Genomic DNA, 23046 nt, shown 5'->3' on the forward strand with positions numbered 1-23046 from the left:
AGAGACGGCTCTCGTAGGACCACCAGCGATGCCTTCACCTTGTAGCTTTCGACAAGGTTCTCTTAAATCGACTCTACTTTCAGCTTATAAGGTAATAAAATACACTTAAATACGTCAATAACACTTCCATTTGCATAAAATTTGCGATAATAATATCTCCGTAAAGATCAAATAGTTTCCAGGGCAACATTTATGCAGTTAAAAAATCATGTTTACTTCAAACTATGAGCATTATTTCAATGTGAATAAACATTCTTTAATTATCATTATAATAACTGCATAATTCATTACATTTATTGTTGAACTAGCGGTCCGCCCCGGCTTCGCCCGTGGTACATGTTTATTGTTTACGTTTTCTCTACATAAGAACCATCCTCGTACTTCAAGGAATATAATAAAAAAAGAATTATCGAAATCGGTTCAGCCGTTCTCGAGTTATGCGCTTACCAACACATTTTGCGATTCATTTTTATATATAAGAAGATACCTAAGAAGATTACAAAATACCATGTGCTATTTGAGGCATTTATGTAAAGGTTGACTACTTTCTTGATTGCACTTTTTCACCGTTTTACAGTGAATGGTCACGCGAGCCAATTCTGTACGTGCTGTACGATATTATATTAATAACTTATTATAATACTCTCGACGTCAAAGTATTAGAAATGAATCTGAACAACTGACAATGTCTGGAATTTCACTCCGATATTAAATTATATCGTGTCACGACTCGCCGTAATAGTAGGCACTGAACTGTAATAAATGGGAAATATGAAATCTTAGATTACAAAATAAAAGACAGATGGAGCGTTGCCGAACTAAACCGAATGATTTATCGTCATTTTCAATAAAGCTATGTGTGCTGTCATTTCGCCGCTGCACTGTACGTACACAGTGCTTCTGTGTGCGTGTAATGTTACCAGATATTGAAAAATTTCCCAAATTTTTCCCCGACTACGGAAAAAAGAGGGCTATGTTTTTCGAGTTTATGTATGTATGTATAATATTTCTTTGACACGCCCTGCAGTATAAACCGTTGGACCGATTTTGAGTTGTGAGGTTTCATTGCAATCATCTGAATTATTATGTTAGTGGCGGTAGTGACGTAGGCTATATATGTACATAAATTAGCAGTCAAGTTTTAATTTTTATTTTAATATTATTTCGGGTTTGTTGATATTTTTTTTATAATATTGTAAAAATTCTTTTATTATATAAAGTACCTGCCTACTAAAGTTATATATTATGGACAAAATAATTGTATTCAATTTTTAATTAAATAAATTACATAAAAAAATGTGTGCGTGTACTACCTAGTGTACACACGTAAGAAGTAAAACTTCTTTATGACCTTATTTTTCAAAAAATAATTTGCAACTTTACAGAAATACGTCGAATCACGCGTGGTAGGGACAAGAAAAAGATGGCACGTAACGAAACGAAAAAATGTTACACTAAATTTTTTTCCATACCCGATAAAGAAGTTTCACTTCAAAAATTTTCAATATTAACTATAATCTTCTTATATATAAAAATGAATCGCAAAATGTGTTGGTAAGCGCATAACTCGAGAACGGCTGAACCGATTTGGATAATTCTCTTTTTATTATATTCCTTGAAGTACGAGAATTGTTTTTATGTAGAGAAAACGTAAATATGTACCACGGGCGAAGCCGGGGCGGACCGCTAGTAATTAATAATTATATTATTTTTTATTTTTCAAAATATATGAATGCAAATAGCGGTAGTTTTTAGTCGAGAATACGGGACATTTTATTTTCATCATATACATCATGGAGTTCACATAAATTAAATCGCTAGCGAAAACGACTATGGCGTATTTAAGCTTTATAAAAGTAACAAAATAATGTATTATGCTTATTAAAATGATCTAATAATGATCATGAACCTTTAGTGCACTTTACAAATAATCACATACACGATCGAAAAATCCAACAGCATTACCCTGAAGATCTTTTAACCATTTTACCGTTTTACCAATAAAAATGGCAAATTCATTTTCAAAATACTGGCAACATACGTTGAAGTTTTGTATTCCTTCATATCTGTAAAATTATTATTCGTATAAAGAAATAAATCAGCCAAATAATCTACAGAAAACCTGTGAAACGATGTTTTATCTTTTTTTTTGTTTTCGGGAACAAATTTTACAGCGTTTTATTATCACAAGACAGCATTTTTTTACTAAAATTGCAAACCCTTTTTGACGTATTGCATGACACTATATGCGCTATAGCACTGGAGCAGCGACGTATTTGCTTTTGATTTCGTATTTTCTTTGACAAGGGCGACGGGCGGTTGTCATGCTCCATCTGTATTTTATTTTGTAATCTAAGTATGAAATATTAAGAATTCTTGCATATTCTAGATATTGGCTGATGAAAGGTGACAGATTATAAAAGAGCAGTGTAAATTTTAGTAATTAATTTAGTTCCTCTTTCAAAGCAACAGCAAACTATTATTATTACTACCTATATTTATATGAGTGTACTCTGCTATGCGTGTTACCAGACTAGTTAATTAAAAGTTATTTAGTTAATAAAAAATATGAATTGCCATAAATCAATTATGATGCTCGTTCACTCGACTTCTTGATGAACTTACAATTTATGACTCAACAATTTCCGACAAGCTATATAATATTAGACTAGTATTTATCGTGAGTTGCTGCTGAATTTTCCGATTACAAAAAAAATAGCGTTCATAATTAAAACAACAATACACAGTGATGAAAAAAATTGAAATAATAGTCTTCCATAATTAATTCACCTTGCATATACATACCATAAAGTATAGCAATGCAAGTACAAGTTGTAACCGGTCTCACTTGAATCTTTTTATGTAAATAAATAATTAGTACAGGCTCCGAACTTTACAATAAATAAAATAAGAGGCCGGTACAAGGGCAAAGCGGCTTTACAGAAGATTCAACTATATTGCAATAAGACGAAAAGCAATCATGTTTTATGCGACGATAACTTTATTGGATAGGCAATAAATCCTGCCGGTGGTAGTTTAGACAAGAAATGGACGGAGTATGTCACGTCGATCACTTTTATGCAAATTATATAACATGAAAACCTTATTTAGTGAGTGCAGGAAGTGCGGATATGCAAAAATGGCGAACGTCCGTCATCACTTTTCTAACGGAATTTTTAATCAGATTATTATTTGTATAACTAGTACTTGTACTATTTATATACATCACATTTTTTTTAAATTATCATGATTTATGCAATGTCAAAGGACATTGCAAAAAAGTTAAACCGCCAAATTTAAAATTAAAAAATTAAATACCCAAAGATTTTGTCCTTAGGTATTGCTGAATTCTAACATTCCCACATTCACGTCAAACATTTTAGTTTTTTTTTACAATGACGAAGATACGCATATTTTTTATTAATAATTAATGTCAGGACAGCAGCAAATGTTCTGCATGTGCATGGTGTCCCACAGGGAGCTTCTCTAGTTCCCACACTCTTGTTTATCTTTATTAATGGCTTATGTACTTTATCAAAGCTGAGCATTGCGAAAATAGCTCTAGTGTTAAAAATAGCACATTCGATTGTAGATAAGAGTGCACTGAATACAAATGGATAATCGCCTAGAAACTCGACTTCACGCATGACTGTATGTATTATGGCTTATTGCCCTACTTACATAAATTGACACCCGGTCATGTAGTCCCCTGATAAAATATTAAATAATTGCAATAATACTTGTTGTAATGTATTCATAATCATAACGTAATCTGTAATAAGACCTAGAATTGCAAATGTCAGAGACCACTTCTACATGTCAATGATAAAAAGTAAAAACACTCTGATTTATTTGAATACGTTAGCATAACGTTGAAAAATGTATACATAATACAACACTAGCTGTGCTCCTAGGTTTTACCCGCAGTGCTCCGCTCCTGTTGGTCTTAGCGAAATGATATATAGCCTTCCTCGATAAATGGGCTATCTAACACCGAAAGAATTTTTCAAATCGGACCTGTAGTTCCCGAGATTAGCGCGTTCAAACAAACAAACAACTTCAACTGTATAATCTTCACTATCACTATCATCACTACATAGTATAAAACAAAGTCGCTTTCCCTGTCCCTATGTCCCTATGTCCCTTTGTACGCTTAAATCTTTGAAACTACGCAACTGATTTTGATGCGGTTTTTTTTAATAGATAGGGTGATTCAAGAGGAAGGTTTATATGTATAATAACATCCATTAAATAGTGGAGAAGTACTGTTATTTTTGAAGTTTCTAATGTGATGTCGTAAAAAATTACATTTTTACCGCTTACATTGCAAACGCAGGCTGTACCCTACGAGTTTTATCAAAATAATGTACTAAGTATTATACACATTGAAAAGGTCTACAGAAAAGTCCGCGATGGTATATGTCTATCTCTTATGGATAACCCACAATAACTTTTTTTTGTCATTTACTTTTTACGACAAATAATGGCTATTTTTCGATGCGATTTTAACCAATACAGCATTAATTCTTAACCAATTAAATACCTTGAATACATTGTTCATTTAATATAGATCTATATGGCCCTTTACACCGTATGATTTAAGTGAATATTTTCGAAGATATTACAGATTTAAAAATTTCGGGACGTAGCATTTGCGGCGCGCGGTACCGGCCGGCCGCCCGGCTATATATTTTATACCCGTGCAAAGCCGGAGCGGGCCGCTATGTTTTTACATAATTATGTACAACGTTCACAGTTTTTCTGTAGTGTATTTAGTATCAGCATTGCACCCGTGCGAAGCCGGGGCGGGTCGCTAGTCTTATATATAAAAATGAATCGCAAAATGTGTTGGTAAGCGCATAACTCGAGAACGGCTGAACCGATTTCGATAATTCTTTTTTTATTATATTCCTTGAAGTAAGAGGATGGTTCTTATGTAGAGAAAACGTAAACATGTACCACGGGCGAAGCCGGGGCGGACCGCTAGTCTCTTATATATAAAAATGAATCGCAAAATGTGTTGGTAAGCGCATAACTCGAGAACGGCTGAACCGATTTCGATAATTATTTTTTTATTATATTTCTTGAAGTACGAGGATGGTTCTTATGTAGAGAAAACGTAAATATGTACCACGGGCGAAGCCGGGTCGGACCGCTAGTATTAGTATAGATTTGTTGAGGAGCCCGCCGTAGCAAGACATAGCAAAGCAATAATATTTAAAATAAAATAAAACTGAAGGGATTTAACAAATCTGTCTAAATGCACATAAGAAATATTGCACAATAATTAATCTTACAGCTTCAGTGAGCTGTAAGGATTAAACGAAGCTGACATACGAACCTTGTCGGACATTATGCTTAATCAGCTTTACAAATAGCACGTACTTTGTGCCTGTTTCGAGTTTATTGTTATTTGTTACGTGGGTAAATGTTTTAGAAGGAATACAAATTGTATAGCATACTACAAACGAACTGGATCTCAACATGGTTATCTTTTTTATTATTTTTGGCCATTTATTTAATATAAGTATGTATTTGTTAAGTATAGGGGCAGGGCAATGCCAGTCCCTTTTCAACTGTGATCCCAAAGAAAAAAGTCATATTGGATGCTAATTAATAATTTTATTATATAGGGTAGGTATAATTAATCCTTTCCTCCTCCGATTTGAAGTAATAGTTTACGTGAAATCTACTGCATCCAATTAGGGAATAGTTTCAATAGTGCGTACAATTGCGCTAATATTCCGAAGTATGTCACCACATATGAAATCATATCTCTGTTAGTTCGAAGCCATTAAATAAACAACATTGTTTAACGAGACCAATGAAGCGTTTAATTGGCCAAGTGTCGTATTATATTTTGTTAACGTCATTGTTAAAGATATTCTAAGCTCAAAACTGTTAGCGGTTATTAGTATCATGTTTAAATTATTGATATGACAGTTGTTTTATTGTTTACTTTATGTGTCTTTTTTCTAATAAAAATGGCTTGATTGTTATTGTAGCGATTATTCGATTATGACCGTAATATTCATAAATGTATGTCAAAATTATCACATCACGAATAAATGTCTTTGCGACACGAATAAATCGCTTACAAAGATATAATCGCAATAAATATTTTCTAATAATTAGCTTATTAGAAAAGGCATTGTTACAGTAATCAATAATAATCGAAAAATAGACATAGCTCCTGTATCGGAAAATGCAAAGCTGTATTTATCTAGTTTACTGGATATATTTTAAACTAATTGACAACATAAAATACACAACGATAATTTTTCCACCATTGTTTAATTATTATCTATTGTATTGTATATTATAATGAAAAGCAATCAATACGACACCACAATGTGCAAATTCGCCCACGTGGTCATTGTAATGTGTTAACTACGACACATAAAGAATCATTGATTGGACGCTCCCACGCGCCGTGTGTACTATACCAATAATAAGGGTAAGACCAGACAGCTCGATTGAATTACTGTTTGTTTGCGTGTGTTGTATTACAATGTATATTTATCAACTCTGTATAATGAAGGTAAGGTAAAGATTAAATCTTGAACGATATCTATGATACTCAATGCAATGACAATTTATAAGAAAGACTAAAAAATAAGAAAGTATTGAAATGCTGAAAGATTTTGATTCGATGTGTTTTGTGCTTCGTCATTAAGTATCATATAACTGCGCAAAAATAGTAAATACATAACATAAAGCAGAAAAAAATCAACGTTACGAATTGATCAATTCCATCGTTTTAGGAAATGTCGTTTAAAATTAAAATATAATAGCAGTTTAAAAGTAAAATGCAATATACCAGTAATGTAAAGAATGCTGTATATTATGATATAATACTTGTTAATAACTGCGGCTCGCGACTAACATTAAACTTGGCAAAAAATGCGAATATGGAGCAGTGACACAACACTCGCCCCGATTACAGACTTATTGTAAGGCTTCCGATACTCTAGTTACTACGTTATATCATTTCGTTAATTACGCTTGTTATAGTAAATACCGAAGTCTGTATTTTGAATTCTTAGAGGTTAGCAGAAATGGATGAAATGCTTGGAGAATTAATCGGTGAAACACCAAAAAATTCTATTGCGAATACGTAGATACGTGAAAGAACACATAATTTTTTTGTAGATACTAATTGGTAACGATGTGATAAAAGCCGAAAATAAGCGTAAAATAACTTATAGGTATAAAGAACATTCGTGATACAGTGACCTAGATCTTATCTAGCATTATTTAAACCGGTAGTATCAAGAGATGTGTAAAATCGATTAGTCTCATTTACACTGTGTCTACGATCTGTTATTGCAATACGAGATAATCCATATCGAATTGGTCAATAGCCGAACAGATGAAAGGACGAAATAAATCCGCTAATCACGAAATAAATGTATAAAATAAGGTCTGGTTGTTCCAATTTCAAAGTCATATCGGCAACAACATAATCACCAACAGCATCAACTGATGAATTTAAAAAGAGCATGGACTGAAAGTTTCTAAAAAGAACTAAAAGTACCTATCCAACATATTGAAATAAGAAGCAATACTATAATGAAATCGGTTAAAAATTGGCACTAAAGTAGCAAGAATTTTGGCGCTGAAAATTTGCTAACAGTTACTCATTAAATCTTTTAATCCCTATTTATTACCTAATTCGCTTCACCAATAAAATCTTAACAATGCTATTTAATGCGGACAAGGTCAATAAGACAACCACCAAGAATTAATTAAATATACCGTACTTTGTTAGGAACCGTATTGCTATTACAGAATATTTAATTTACCACCAAATTGTGGCGATTTAATTTCCAAAACATGACTGGCTGACTGTCAATTTTCCGCGATAATTACTTGGATCAGTCGCCAAGGAGACGGCGAGGCGTGGATAACGCGTTGGCTTCGGCACACATTTGCGTAGCCCATGAAAGCGTAGAAAACCGAATGTCCAAGTTTCTAGCTTTTCTTTTTTCTGTATAGGATGATTTTGCATATTGTCTTTAAATATGTATATGGAACGACGAAACGTTAAAAACAATCGATGTCTATTTTGCTATATTGGAGATAGAACACTTAATTTATTGTTTTTGTGATACGCATACTATAATACAGTCTGCCTACGGCCGTTGTGTGAGCCGCTCACACGATGCCGATGGTCCGATCTCCTTCCTCTGACGTCGCGATAACTCGCGTAAATAGTACTAATAACGTGAATCGTCAAACGACAGTTCGAAATGAGTATAAATGTATTGAATGTGATGTCGTTATAAATGAACTATTAACTTTTATATCAAATAAGGTTGACACTCTCCCAGAAACTAGTATTATTCAGATATGTTTAAGTACATACTCCTGTGATGAAATAGAATGTGCGAGGCAAATTGTTTATAAGCTGATGGCGCCTAATAAAAAGTTTCTAAGAAGGAAGGATGGATCGGAGCAGAAAAGCTTACAAGAAATTATAAAATTAATAAAAGAATTTGAACCTGACAGTCTACCCAAGTTTGTAGCGAGTAACTTAAATAAACTACCGCCGGTCTCATTCGACCATATTGACGTTACCACATTCCTGAAGGAAATGGCATTGTTAAAAAGTGAAGTCGCTAATATGAAATCTACCTCTACCTCTTGTAATGACTATGTATCAGATATTGTATACATCAAGACAGAGTTGGAGAACGTTAAACAGTTAATGCACGAGTTGCAATCCTCACGTAACTCGGTTCACTCGTCCTTTCCTAAGTCTTATCGTGATGATAAGAATACTGGAAAACGAAACAATGAATATAATGATACAGGCAGTGGCAGTACAGCGGGCTTGCAAAATGATACGATGAATCATTCAACGCAGGCAATAAGTGGAATCTCACAGCACATTCATAGCGAGTCCGAACCATGTGCAGGCGGCGATAGCACGGGTGCACCGCACGGCGGCCGCTCGCTGACTGCGGCTGCGCCTATTCGGGAGCGGAATTGCGACAAGTTACAGCTGACGCCTATACCTACGTATCGGGATATAATGGTTGGAGATAACGCGATTCGTCAAGAATCTAATAATTCTAATAACGATGGCTATACTACGGTTACAAAGAAGAAAAAGATATATAAATATCGTAATACTCGCGGTACTTTGCAGAGTACGTCTAAACTGCAAGCGGCTATTCCCAATTCTTATATTTATTTGTCACGGGCACAAAAACATATAACAGAAAATGATATTAAAGATTATATAATAAGTATGAATGAAGAATGTTTGGACGTGCAACTGTTGAAACAAAGTAGGGAGACGAATTTTAACTCATTTAAAATATCTATCCTGTCGACAAAACTAAACACTTTTCTAAATAATGAATTCTGGCCGCAAGGTTTAGTTTTTCGTAAATTTAAACAACCGACTGTTAGCAAACCTTTGTAATGGATTGTTGGGATAAAAATATAACTATAATTTCGTACAATTGTAAATCAGTTAAGCGTTCCGTGCAGGAAATTAGGAACCTATGTAACGATGCGGATGTTATTGCGCTGCAGGAGACTTGGCTGATGCCATATGACTTAGGTTTCGTGAATGAAATACATAAAGATTTTGGAGGCTCAGCCAAGTCTTCTGTAGACACATCCACACTTCTGCGTGGTAGGCCATATGGGGGTATTGCTGTCATATGGCGTACGAATCTATTTTCTGAGGTTGAAGTTATACCGTGTGACAGTGATCGAGTCATGGCTGTGCGTCTAGGTAGGGGCGATAGATCTTTTTTGGTGTTTTCTGTCTATATGCCAACAGACAGTGAAGAAAATCTACCAATGTTTACTGAATGTTTGGCACTGATTACTACAGTAATTGAGGCCTCTGACACCGAATGTGCATTTATATGTGGGGATTATAATGCACATCCTGACTCACGATTCGGCAGAGAAATGTCAAATTATTGTAGTGAACAGGACTTGCAGTGTTTAGATATAGACAGGCTTCCGGCAGCCACATATACATACATAAGTGACTCTCACGGGTCGTGTAGATGGCTCGATCACTGTCTTGTAACGGCGGCTGCCGAAATTCTAGTCACTAAAATATATATTAAATATGACTCCTATTGGTCAGATCATTTACCTCTAGTCCTAAATTGTAATTTAAATGTGATAACACCTAAGAAATGTGATAATTATGTCAACCATAATGTTAAATATATGTGGGGTATACGAGATGAAGAGCATATTGCTATTTATACAAAAATGTGTGAACTAAAATTTACTAATATACAAAATAAATATGATAATGAATGTAATTTTATATGTAAAGACTGTGATAGCAATTGTATAAACAACAATCATTTTAAATTATTGGATCAATTTTACTGTGATATTATTTCGATTATGCAATCATCAGCTGAAAGAAGTTTTAATAATAGGAAAAAATGTAAATATAAAATAGTTGGTTGGAATTCACACATTAAACATTTTCATCTACTCGCTAGGCAAACTTTCCTGGAATGGGTGTCCTACGGTAAGCCGCGTTCGGGATACTATTTCGATGCTATGTTCTCGGCACGTAAAGAATTTAAGACTGCATTAAAATATGTTCAAAAAAATCAAGACAAAATAAAGTTAGATATTTTAGCTCAAAATCATTATACCGGAAATTTTATTGAATTTTGGAAGGAAACTAAAAAAATGGATTACAAAAACGTTTTACCTGCTTGCGTAGATGGACAACAAGATTCTAAAGCTATAGCTAATCTTTTCAAGGCACAGTTTAATACGAACCCTATAGCTAATGCAAATGTCAATGGTAATGTGTATGTATCAACTTCAGCTGAGACCGTACAATCAACTGAGAAACATAAGCAAAGTAATAATATCATAACATCTAAGGACGTTTCTCAGGTGATTAAAAATATGAAGCGCGGAAAGTCACCGGGTCATGATGCTCTTAGTATAGAACACGTTTTATATGCTGGTAAAAACATCTACCCTGTTCTGGCTCAATTTTATACTCTCTGTCTCAAACATTGCTATTTACCTAAGGATTTAATTAAAACTATAGTTATCCCTGTCCCTAAGAATAAAACCGGTAGTATCTCGAGCGTGGCTAATTATCGACCTATCTCGCTGGCTGTAATAACGGTAGTTTAGAATAAGTAACAAATTAATTATTAAGGTTGAGGGTAAATCAGTTTTTTTTGTAATAAATCAGTCTGTCGTTGAAGCCCGCCTTTCATTTACGTATCATTGGCGACGAGGCAGGATTTTTTTTTCTTTGTGTTTCAACTGTTTGTTCTTTGCGAAATCCAAGATGCCTATCGGTAAAATTGAACCTTTCAATTTGAGTTCGAAGCAGTGGCCTGCGTATATACGACGAGTAAATCAGTACATTAAATTGAACGAAATTGGTGACGATTTAAAGGTGTCCATGTTGATAACGGTAGTGGGCGAAGAAACATACGCGTTGATGTGCGATCTATGTGCTCCGAGTTTCCCTGAAAATAAAACTTATGAACAATTAATACAAATCGTGACGGAACATTTGGAACCCCAGCGTTCCGAAATCGCCGAGAGACACGTGTTTCGGTTGCGGCGTCAGCGTGCCGGCGAATCGCTCACTGAGTACCTACAAGCGTTAAAGCATCTCGCGGCTACTTGCAATTTTGGTAAATGCAGTTCGTGTTCAACTCTGGAAGAGAACTTGCGCGATCAATTCGTGTCGGGGCTATCGAACGATGCGATGCGCTCCAGAATATTCGCCGAGAAAAAAATTCAGTACAGGGAGGCCGTGGAACTCGCGCTAGCTTTAGAGGCTGCGGAGAAGCACGCAGAAGTGAGCGGCTCCACCGGGGCTGGGACGGCGGATTCAACGGCAGCGGCGAGTGGCGAGGCGGGCGAGGGCCTGCACTACGCGCGCGGCGGCGGCGGCTCGGCCGGCCAGCGCGCGCGGCCGCTGCGGGCTGCCGGCGCGCGGGGCGCGGGCCGCACGCTCGAGGCGCGGCCGGCCGCCGGCGCGGAGGCGCTCGGACACCGCGGGCGCAACTGTTGGCGCTGCGGCAAGGCGCATGCGGCAGAAAAGTGTCGGTTTAAGCATTACAACTGTGATGAGTGCGGCCAGCGGGGCCATATAAAAGTGATGTGCAAACGAGTGTCAGGTCGGCAAAATTTTGTGAGCGACGAGTCGGACGATGGTTTGTACAACATCGACGTTACGACACGAGGTAACCAACCATTCTTTGTTGACTTGTTAATTGACAATAAACTTATTCAATGTGAAGTGGACACGGGCAGTCGTATTTCGGCAATAAGCGAGGATATGTATAATCGTTTGTTCTCGCATAAATTAATAAAAGCTGATAATTTAATTTTACGTTGTTATTCGGGTTCACGAATTCAGTCTCTGGGTTTCATCGAGGTGGACGTACGTCTGGGCAGAGTGTATAAAAAAGAATTACGATTATATGTAATTAAACAGGGCGCACGGCCTTTATTAGGAAGAGAGTGGATGCGCGCGTTAAACATTACAGAAATCCGCCTCAATGAAATCAGTGAAGATGAATTCGTGAACCAGTTATGTAAAGAATTCCCAGAAGTATTTTGTGATAAGTTAGGCACTTGTAAACAAACAATTCGATTACGACTCGCGGATAACGAACCGGTTTACGTGCGAGCGAGACCGGTGCCGCTAGCGCTGCGCGAGAGGGTTGAGAAGGAGCTAGCTCGTCTCGAGGCGGACGGCTCGATCTATCGCGTTGAATATTCAGACTACGGAACCCCGATCGTACCCGTCGTAAAAAAGAATGGGGAAATTCGAATCTGTGGTGATTACAAAATTACAATTAATCCAAAATTAAAGAGGGATTTTTATCCGTTACCGCGTATTGAAGAGTTGTTTGCTAACTTAAGGGGAGGCGAGAAATTTACAAAGATTGATTTAACGCACGCTTATGAACAGTGTATTCTTTCGGATGATTCACAACCGTACACCGCTATCACTACGCATATGGGCACGTTTGCATACCGGCGCACCCCGTACGGTTTATCTTGTATACCCGAAAAATTTCAAAAATTAATGGAAGAAACCCTCCGGGGAGTGACGGGATGTGTCGTATTTTTAGATGATATCTGTATAACGGGTTCTAATAATTCGGAACATATGAAAAATTTGAAATTAGTGCTCGAACGGTTACGGGAAATGGGGCTCACTGTTAAATTAAGTAAATGTAAATTTTTGCAAGATTATGTGAAATATTTAGGGTTTATTATAAATAAGGAGGGATTACGGCCGGATCCAGAAAAGTTGGAAGCTATTTCCAGTGCACCCACACCTAATAATGTTTCGCAACTTAAGAGTTTCCTAGGCATGCTTAACTATTACGGTCGATTTATTCCTAATTTAAGTACTATATTACAACCTTTACATAATTTATTAAAAAAAGACGTGAACTGGAAATGGGATTCAGACTGTAGGGAAGCGTTTAATGAGGCAAAGCGATCACTCTTAAATGAACGGTGTTTGGCACATTACGAGGAAGGACGCGAGTTAGTATTAGCGGTGGATAGTAGCGCGTACGGGCTGGGCGCTGTGCTGGCGCATCGCTACGCGGACGGCAGCGAGCGGCCGGTGAGCTGTGTGTCGCGCACGCTTAACTCGGCTGAACGTAATTACAGCCAACTTGACAAAGAAGCGCTCGCTATTTTGTTCGGTGTAACGAAACACCACCAGTATTTATTCGGTAGACGATTCACATTACGCACAGATCACCAACCACTAACATATATTTTTGGCAGTAAGGGCGGTATTCCGCAGACGGCAGCGAGCCGTTTGCAGCGATGGGCAGCGCGTCTGGCTGCATACGATTTTAAAATTGAATTTGTTAGGTCAGCGGACAACGGGCCGGCTGATGCGTTATCGAGGTTACCGTTAACACGAGAGGGTCGCATTACAGATTCAGTAGATTATTTAAATTTAGTTGCGGACGCATTACCTGTTTGTTACAGCGATGTCGCCGCGGAAACGGAACGTGACAACTTATTGTGTAAAATTAAGCGGTATATTCTTTTCGGCTGGCCGCTTAGTCCGAGTTGCGATGAGGAGAAACCCTATTTTGCTAGAAAACAGGATTTTGTAGTTGAACAGGGGTGCGTTATATATAAATATAGAATTGTCATTCCTTACGTTTTACAAAACAAAATTTTAGAGGAGATTCATGAGGGTCACCTTGGTATGAATAAAATGAAAACCTTATCACGAAATTATGTATATTGGGCGAGTTTAGATAAGGATATTGAAGAAACTTGTAGGTCGTGTTCGGCGTGCCGCTCGGTGCTGGACGCGCCGGCGCGCGCACAGCTGCACCCGTGGGAGTTCCCGCTGCACCCGTGGCAGCGCGTTCACGCAGATTTTGCAGATTGCGGGGGTGTACGCTATTTAATTTTAGTGGACGCACATTCTAAGTGGATTGAAGCTTATTCAATGCGGTATACGAATGCAGATTCCACTATAAAAGTTTTGAGAGGCATATTCGCAAGGTTCGGTCTACCATCGCAACTTGTAACTGATAACGGTCCACCCTTTTCTTCGTATGAGTTTAAGACTTTTTGTAAAAATAATTGTATTAGGCACACGACTTCGGCCCCTTATCGGCCACAAGGGAACGGGGCGGCGGAAAACGCCGTCAAAATAATTAAAAAAACAATTAAAAGAGCGTTATTTGAAGGCGAGGACGTGAGCACAGCACTAAATAAATTTCTTTTTAAATATCGCAATTGTGAGCACGCCACGACGGGTATATCACCAGCATTAGCACTACAAGGACGACGCCTACGCAGTCGCCTGGACGCATTGCGACCTGACGTGGCGGCTGCGGTTCACGATAAACAGGAAAAGCAAATCGCGCGCAGTTCGGCGACGCTACGGGAGTTTAGCGTGGGGGATGCTGTGCTCGCGAGGGATTATAGGTCTAAGGAAGATAAGTGGGTAGAGGGCACTGTTTCTAAAAAGACAGGACCGGTTTCATATAAAGTCGAGTTAGGAAACGGCATCGAGTGGCGAAGGCACGTCGATCAAATAATATCCGCGAAAAATAGGTTCTCGTTAACACGAACAAATGCCACCTGTGCAAACGACGCGGGTGACCTTGAGGTCGGTAAAAAACTCGAGGGGGAGACGTGGGAAGACGCAGCCAGTGGTGACGAAACAAATCACCAGTCAGAGACTGCAGGGCTGTCCCCACCGGCCCGCGTAGAGGCGGCACCAACGGCGTCGCAGGTTAGCCCTGAGACATCACAAATGTCCGCTCGTGCAATGCGTGCAATTAATCGAGCAAAAAAATTATTGTAACGAAGTGTATGTAATTTAGGTTCTAGTAGTATTTATATAATATTAAGTATATGTAACTTGGGTTATGGTATTATTATGTATAGTTGTGCGATAAAGACGTTTCCTTATGTTTATTATGTTCCAAGCTGTCTTTTAAGTTTGTATGTTAATTATTACCTACTGTTGTGTCTTTTAAGTTTGTGTGTTAATTACTTGTCCTATATTATGTTATTGTGATCTTGTTGCGGAGGAGTGTAATAACGGTAGTTTAGAATAAGTAACAAATTAATTATTAAGGTTGAGGGTAAATCAGTTTTTTTTGTAATAAATCAGTCTGTCGTTGAAGCCCGCCTTTCATTTACGTATCACTGGCAACAATTGTGGCCAGGATACTTGAAAAAATTTTGCACTCCAAATTGTCACCATACATTAATATTGACGATGCCCAATTCGGTTTTAGACCTGAATTGGGAACTGATATGGCTATATATACATTAAAGGAAATTGTTAACTGTTATAATAATCAGAATACTAGTGTATATGCATGTTTTTTAGACTTAAGTCGTGCCTTTGATACCTTGAACCATGATATATTATGGAAAAAAGTTCGCAGCAGTGATGTTTCTTCCGACGTTGTTGGTCTTTTTACATATTGGTATGATAATCAGACGAACAGCGTTAGGTGGGGCAGTACTCTGTCCGACAGCTATATTCTCCCGTGTGGTGTTAGACAGGGTGGAGTAACCTCTCCCGATCTGTTTAACTTATATATTAATGATTTGATTGTGGAGCTGAGTAGGACTGAAGTTGGACTTAAACTAGATGGCAGATATGTCAATAATTTGAGTTATGCTGATGATATGGTCCTACTCAGCCCCTCAATCAAAGGGCTACGAAAACTTGTTGGCATATGTGAAAGATATGCTCTTTCACATAGTCTACAGTATAATGTAAAGAAAACAGAAATGTTGATATTCAGATCGGGTAAGGGACCGGATAACATTCCGCCAATCTGCATTAACGGTCACCCTATTAAAATAGTAGATAGCTTTAAGTATCTTGGCCACATTGTTACATCCAAAAGAAAAGATGATGCCGATATTGAGCGACAACGACGTGCCCTCTGTGTCGTCGGCAATATGATCATCCGGAAATTTCGTAGGGCATCCAATTCCGTTAAAGTTCATTTATTTAAGACTTTCTGTCAGTCCCTCTATACTTGTCAACTTTGGACTAATTACACCAAAAAAGCATACGATGGCATTCGAGTAGAGCACAATAACATCTTCCGATATTTGATGGGGCTCGACAAATTTTGCAGCGCTTCGGAGATGTATACCAACTTTAGAGTAAACTCCTTGAATGCCATCCAGAGACACAGGATTGCTACATTTATGTCCAGAGTTGACAAGTGTAGAAATAAAATTGTACGCAGTCTGGCTGACAGAAATATAACTAGTAGTTTGTATAAAACTTGGATCTCAATTATTATGAGATAATTAAGTAATGGCTTTATGTTTTTTTTTTTTCATTGGTTTTTCTGTATTAAAATTATTAAAATTGTATACATGTAAATTATGGGACTAAATTGTTCTGAAATAAAGAATTTATTATTATTATTATGTTTCTCATTTCCATAATACTCGGGTACCACCAGAAGGACAGTACCCGGATCTTTGGAAGGCTTACGTGGGGACACGGATCCAACACGCAGAGGCCCTTTCGAGAATTTTAATGTGTTGTGGGACACCAGCCGCAGCCTGCCCATGACTGCACTATAGAGATACAGCCCTGGGCAGTCCGCGGCCGATGTAGGACTATTGCAGGGTATGGAAATTTAATGATTGGGCTATGGATTGGGATGCTAAATGGACTGGTACTGAGGACTATGGGAAACTATGGCACCTGCCTTTCTACTAAAAGAAAGTAAAAATATGTTGGCAGGTGGTGACTCGCCCTCTCACTGTATGGGCCCCCGAAATAAGTCGCTGCAATAGTGCGACAAGGGGACAACATATTGTGAGCAGCTAAGGGTGGAGAGGCGTCCCTGGACTTTAAACTACGATCACGCGCTCCCTGAGGGTCCAGCATCACGTGCCCACTCGCCACTTACGCTTCGCATCCACCCTTCGAGCTAAAAGCTCTCGCGACTCCACTCTGGCCGGCCGGTTAAGGCAAGCCAGAGGTGGGGGTCCTGTCCTCGTCAGGCTTCACTCCGACCGGCCGGTGAAGGCGAGCCGGAGATGAAGACAGGGGCCTCCCCCGGGAGCACTCGGTTCCCGCGGGGTCGCTACTCCCCGACACCCCGCCACAAGGTGTCCTGCGGGTTGACTGATTGCACGGGTGGAATATCTATTGTCACGTAGACAATAGATATTCCAACCGTGGGCGATGGGGTCGTCACATCCCTACGCCCTTATTATTATTATTATTATAATATCTACGAAACTACGAATATCCTACGAAATCTACAAAACCTTATGAATCTAACTACAGTTAGATTATATTTATCATCATACCAGTATAAATACTTAACAAAATAAATGAATTTTAAATGTGGTTACGATTTACGTTATTCCCTGGAATTCAAATTGTTTTTATGCCCTGAAGAGTGCACTATACGAATCAGGTTGCATTACGTCAATAAATAATTCATCCACTCACCAATAGTCTTATTGATCCAATCAGCCAGGTCCTCCTGCAGCGGGAACAGCTGTCTCGCCTGCGAGTACAGCACCTTCTCGCGGAAGTCCTCGTCGTCCGTGCTGGGCGTCTGCGCGGCCAGCGCGCAGTCCGCCCGCTCGAAACTGCTGCTCATCTTCCTGTTCACTATCACGTCGCCGCTGCCTGTGTGCCTGGGGAGAAAGATCTTGTAAAATTTTTGAAGGATTTATACTGTAAGTACTAATTGTGCAAAACATACGTATAGCTATTTTGAGATCTCTTTGTAAAAGTCCATAATATGTAGAAATCAAAGGTGGAAATTTGTGAATTGCATTTTTATCTACTTTTGATTAATTAAAATGTAAATTCAGGTTATAAGCTATCTATGAAGCAAATTTAATTTATATCAGGCAGGTCAGTTTCGCGATTTTGCAATCATCCAAAAAGCCGAAACACTTTCACATTAGAATAGATTATGTTAATTTTCCAGTATCATTACAATATAAATTGTGAGACCGTCTACTAAGTATAAATGTCACACTTTTGGTTGCAATGTGCTTTTCTTTTTCTACAATTCTACCATATTCGATATAACCTTACTTTCCGGAAGCACTCACCTTTCCTCCTTCCCCTCGAACGTGCTCTTGACGTATTCAAACGCGTTGGTCCTCTCGAAGGCGTTGAAGATCCTGTCATAGTTGCCGCTGAGGGGCCGCTCGAAGCTCTTGGGCTCCACCGGGCTGGTCACCGACCACGAGGCGCGGCTGCCGATGGCTGTCGGCCCACAACGGTAGTACGCCATCGCTGGTTAGGCATCTATTAACAAACCGCAAAAAATGACACAACTCTTTTAAACCAGACTTTATGTATCGTTTTTGTTACATTAATTAGTAAACAACTCTGACGAATGTTGTTTAAGGAAATGACCACCTGTTAATGACTATAGTGATTTGACGAAAATAATTTATTTTTTAATTTCCTTAAACAACGTGATGCATCGTATTGTATACAATTACGCTTATATCCTGTAATTAAGTAATTAAATTTTATTTGTTGTAATGGCTAAATACTAAGTGAATCTTTTTTAATGATTGTACAATACTTTTATTTGGAACATCAATTTAAATATTATGGCATGTAATAATTAGTGTTAAGGCTGAGTCCTTCCAAAATAATAATTAAGTTTATTTTTATGTTTTCAGTCGCGAGCTAAAATTAGGCGTAGATGATTTTAAGTCAAAACTAATTTGCATCTCACAAGGGCCGTAACGAAACGTACATAAAAACTAATGAAGTAAATTTCGTCGAAGGTTTTCTGATGAACTATAATTAAAAACACAAAGCGAAACGGTGGAGCTGACAGCCGCTCATTTGAGTTAAACTCAAAATAGAATTACGAGGAACGTCTGTAGGTGTAAAAAAGGACGAAATATTTTGAAATGCATTGAGATTTAACTACGTAAAATATTTTCAAATGGCTGATACAGTAGTAGCATAATAACTATTAATAGAGATAATTTTGGTAATCTCAATGTATGAAGTATATATTCACAAATGTGGTCCTAGAAAAAGCTATAAACGAACGTAAGGATATAACGATGATATCACGGCATATCCATTTACGGACGCTGTAACGTTTCAGAATGTTGTTCCAACGTTTGTATTTAGATTGATCGAAAAAATTCATGAAGTTTTTGTCGTATTAGCTTCTTTTATGGTAAAGCCTTGAACTCGCAAAAAGCGGCTACATGATACAGGCAGGCCTTATGTGGAGAGGGCAAAACGTGAGGAGTAATGCGTGATGAGATATATTCTACTTGCTTGTGCTTTGTTAATGCCGACCTGCAAAAAATTTTCTTTGTCTACCTGGACTGTGCCTATAATATGTCAACACTTATTGTATCCAATTTTGTTCCTCAATAGCTAGATTTACTAAGCTGAAGACACTTGATCTTCGTCCAAAATCAAACTTATTGTTAGACAAAATAAACCGCTTGTTGTACATATTACAATGGTGTATAGACAGTAGACACAAAATAGAAAATATAATTGAGAAAATGTGTATTATAATAAACAATAACGTGCTATATGTAAAATTTTATTACCTACTTATTGTATATAATTATGAACGTTTACATTATATATGTATTACATTCACCCTCGCAATAAATATTCATGATTATACAAGAAAAGTTATTGAAGTGAGAAAGGGTTTGATCAGGAAACAATATAAGGAAATTTAAATGAAACCAAATTAGTTAATAACTGGTTCTTTCTTCGAAATTATTGTAAATAAGGATATTTTATCATTCATTGGCAAAGATGAAGTATTAAACACATTTACTAAAGGATTTAAAGTCTATAAGTTTCAATGAAATTAAATAAGAGAAAGGCCATAAGTACCTGGTTTAAAATGGACTTCTTAAATACATGTCATATATTCAAAGCACATGCTACAAGCCCATTATCCAGATATAAAAGGCATCATGCCCATGGATGATATTCCAAATCGTGAATTGTATTTTCGTGATCAAAAAAGTACAATCCCCCATTTGAATGCATAATAAACAAGGAAGCACGAATTGAGTAAGATTCTTTATGAAAGTTAGTTGAACTGATTATTTTTACTCGCAGTCCTAGTAGGCAAAGAAAAGCTATTGAAATGTTCTGATTTCTTAATGTGGAATTAACTTCGCAAAACAGTGGTATTCAGTCTTATAATGCGTATCAGTTTGCAAAAATCTATATTATTTGTGCTCATTACAAGGAAGCTAAGAGTAATACAAGAAAAAGAATAATTTTGCATTCATTAGATAATGAGACGAGAATATACAAACAATCCATTTTGAGTGGTTACATTATTTTTATGCAATAAAAACAAAGCGTAAAGCAATAAACGCCCGAATTAATTTGATCGCAAACAAAATCAAACAACTGAAACGTTACTGGACATAAAATCAAGCACGGTACGACCCGATTCAGTTTTCAGCGAATCTCCCAAATACCGTTTTGTATGAAATCAATAAACGAAGTGCATAAATTAGATAACAAGACTGGAACCAACTGGTACCAGGGAAAAATAAAAATCGATCATACCGTAATAGTCGCAGAAACCATAATTTTGTTTTGGCATGATATCGTTCAGCATGTAGGTAGGTACTGAACGAATCGTTTGCATGGAACCAATTTGTCGAGAGCTATTTTAGTTTAATCCTGAATGGAGCAGTAAATCTGTTATAGGATTCAAGGAATGCTGTGTTTCACTTGTAAGAAATGTGTTTATTTCTATATTCATCATTTAGAAATTGTACAAGTTCATTCTGCTATCTAGTATTAATATTATTTACTGCAATATCTGACTCCATGTGTTTTTCAACTTGTTTGAGAGTCAATGTTACGAGCATAGTACTACAAATGATTACATCTTTATAATCCTACGCTTTTTCAAACAGAATAAATGAGTTCTTTTGTCCCAGCAATAAGGGCTATGTTTAAGACCTTGGGCCCACGCAGACCTTAGAATAGGTTAAGTTGAACTGGCCTCAGGGCTTTGGAACTATTATGAGATCAGTGTGAATAAAAATAAAAACAATACATTTATCATATTTTTGGACATTTACAGATTGATAAGATTTCGTTTTTAACCGAGATGACGACAATCAGAATATGCTTTGAATATCGCTTGATTTTCCTAGATTTCAATACATAAAATATAAGGTATACCCACGTCCTTATCAATGAATACATAAATAATCCGGTGCATTGTTGTCAAAGCTGTTAGGTATTTCTTCCTGCATTGCAATATGCGATGTCAATTCAAGATAGGGTTGTTACAAGGCACTATTTTAGGCTTGGCACAATATAGCGTCGATGATGGATATCCTTACTTATTTCCACTTATAGAAGCAATACAATTTTTTGAAGAATAGTAAAATAATTAGATAAGTATAGTACTTATTATTATACAAAATATGATGCTTAAAAGAGGATAAATAAAAACAATAAGTAATTATTAAAAAAAATAAACCATATGTATCACACTACTAAAATGTTTATTAAAGCAAGGTTATTTATTAACTTTTTAAATTACCTAGGTCCTAGTCAAATGAATTGTTGTTACAATTTAAATTTTAAGGGTTATCTTTATATGAGATGTGACAACCCTATTCCAGGACAATAGCTGGCTAGTGCGTTGCACTCGACGCTCCTTAATTGGATAATCGAACCCGCTCCTGCGGCTTCGCGATGGGGATTGGTCGACGGTTTTTGCAGATAAACGCACGCACGCATGTTGTACTTAAAGTTACAGTGTTATGAGGAATTCTTAAGCTTTTTTGTAATTAGAAAAGAAAGTTGTAACTGTATTTCAGATGCAATAGAGGGGTAGAAATTGCAATGCAGGGAGATAACGGAATTGTACACAACTTAAGATAAATATTTCATTATTGATGATTAATAACGAATAAGCCATTCCCACGAAGAATTTAACAACTAAAAAAAATAGTAAATTGACAAAAAGATTTAAAATTATAAGCAGATAAAATACGTCATTGGCGACGCAAAAGATGCGTTTTATTTTGACTTCCGCCACAGATTAGTAAATAGTAAATACTAAATAGTTACTACCATCCTGCCCATAATTTTGTTCTTCTCAAAACAATAATAAAATTCTGAATTATCTTTCTCCTTAGATCCTTCCCTTGTATCGGCGTGTAATTGATAATTCCCAATAACAAGAAACAGGACTGCCGGACTTCGACCCGGGAAGGAAACACCCACTGCGTAGGATTGTCTCCTGATTCTTGGTATATCGACAATATGTGAATTAGTTAGACGGTCTGTGTGTGTGTTGAATGGAGGTGCGTAATAAGGAGATTATTGTTTGGTGAGGAATATACCTACTATGAACATAGTATAACAAAAATATAACGATGGTTAATTTATAAGGTACTGTCCTTATTTGTAATTATTTAGACTTTAGTAATTTGGGGTAATACCGCAGATTTACAATGAAATGAAATTGAATGATTCCATTATTATATTTTATGTATGATCGATAATAT

At 37.1% G+C, this 23046-nt stretch overlaps 1 protein-coding gene across 2 annotated transcripts in view; it reads right to left on the reverse strand.

Moving 5' to 3' along the window:
• Positions 1-23046, reverse strand: part of LOC149476710 (uncharacterized) — a 100561-nt gene that overhangs the window by 15752 nt on the left and 61763 nt on the right. For both annotated transcript variants that reach the window (XM_089711181.1, XM_089711180.1), the window contains exons 3-4: positions 18601-18799; positions 17984-18174 (exon numbers count right to left, since the gene is read on the reverse strand). In XM_089711181.1, the coding sequence (XP_089567307.1) occupies positions 17984-18174; positions 18601-18785 (376 nt within the window). In that variant the 5' untranslated portion in view covers positions 18786-18799. The remainder of the gene's footprint in view (positions 1-17983; positions 18175-18600; positions 18800-23046) is intronic.

Source organism: Colias philodice, chromosome 26, assembly GCF_061535455.1.
Source record: "Colias philodice isolate Cphi_HAF_F1 chromosome 26, ilColPhil1 Martin Lab GWU primary, whole genome shotgun sequence".
Lineage (NCBI taxonomy): Eukaryota > Metazoa > Arthropoda > Insecta > Lepidoptera > Pieridae > Colias > Colias philodice.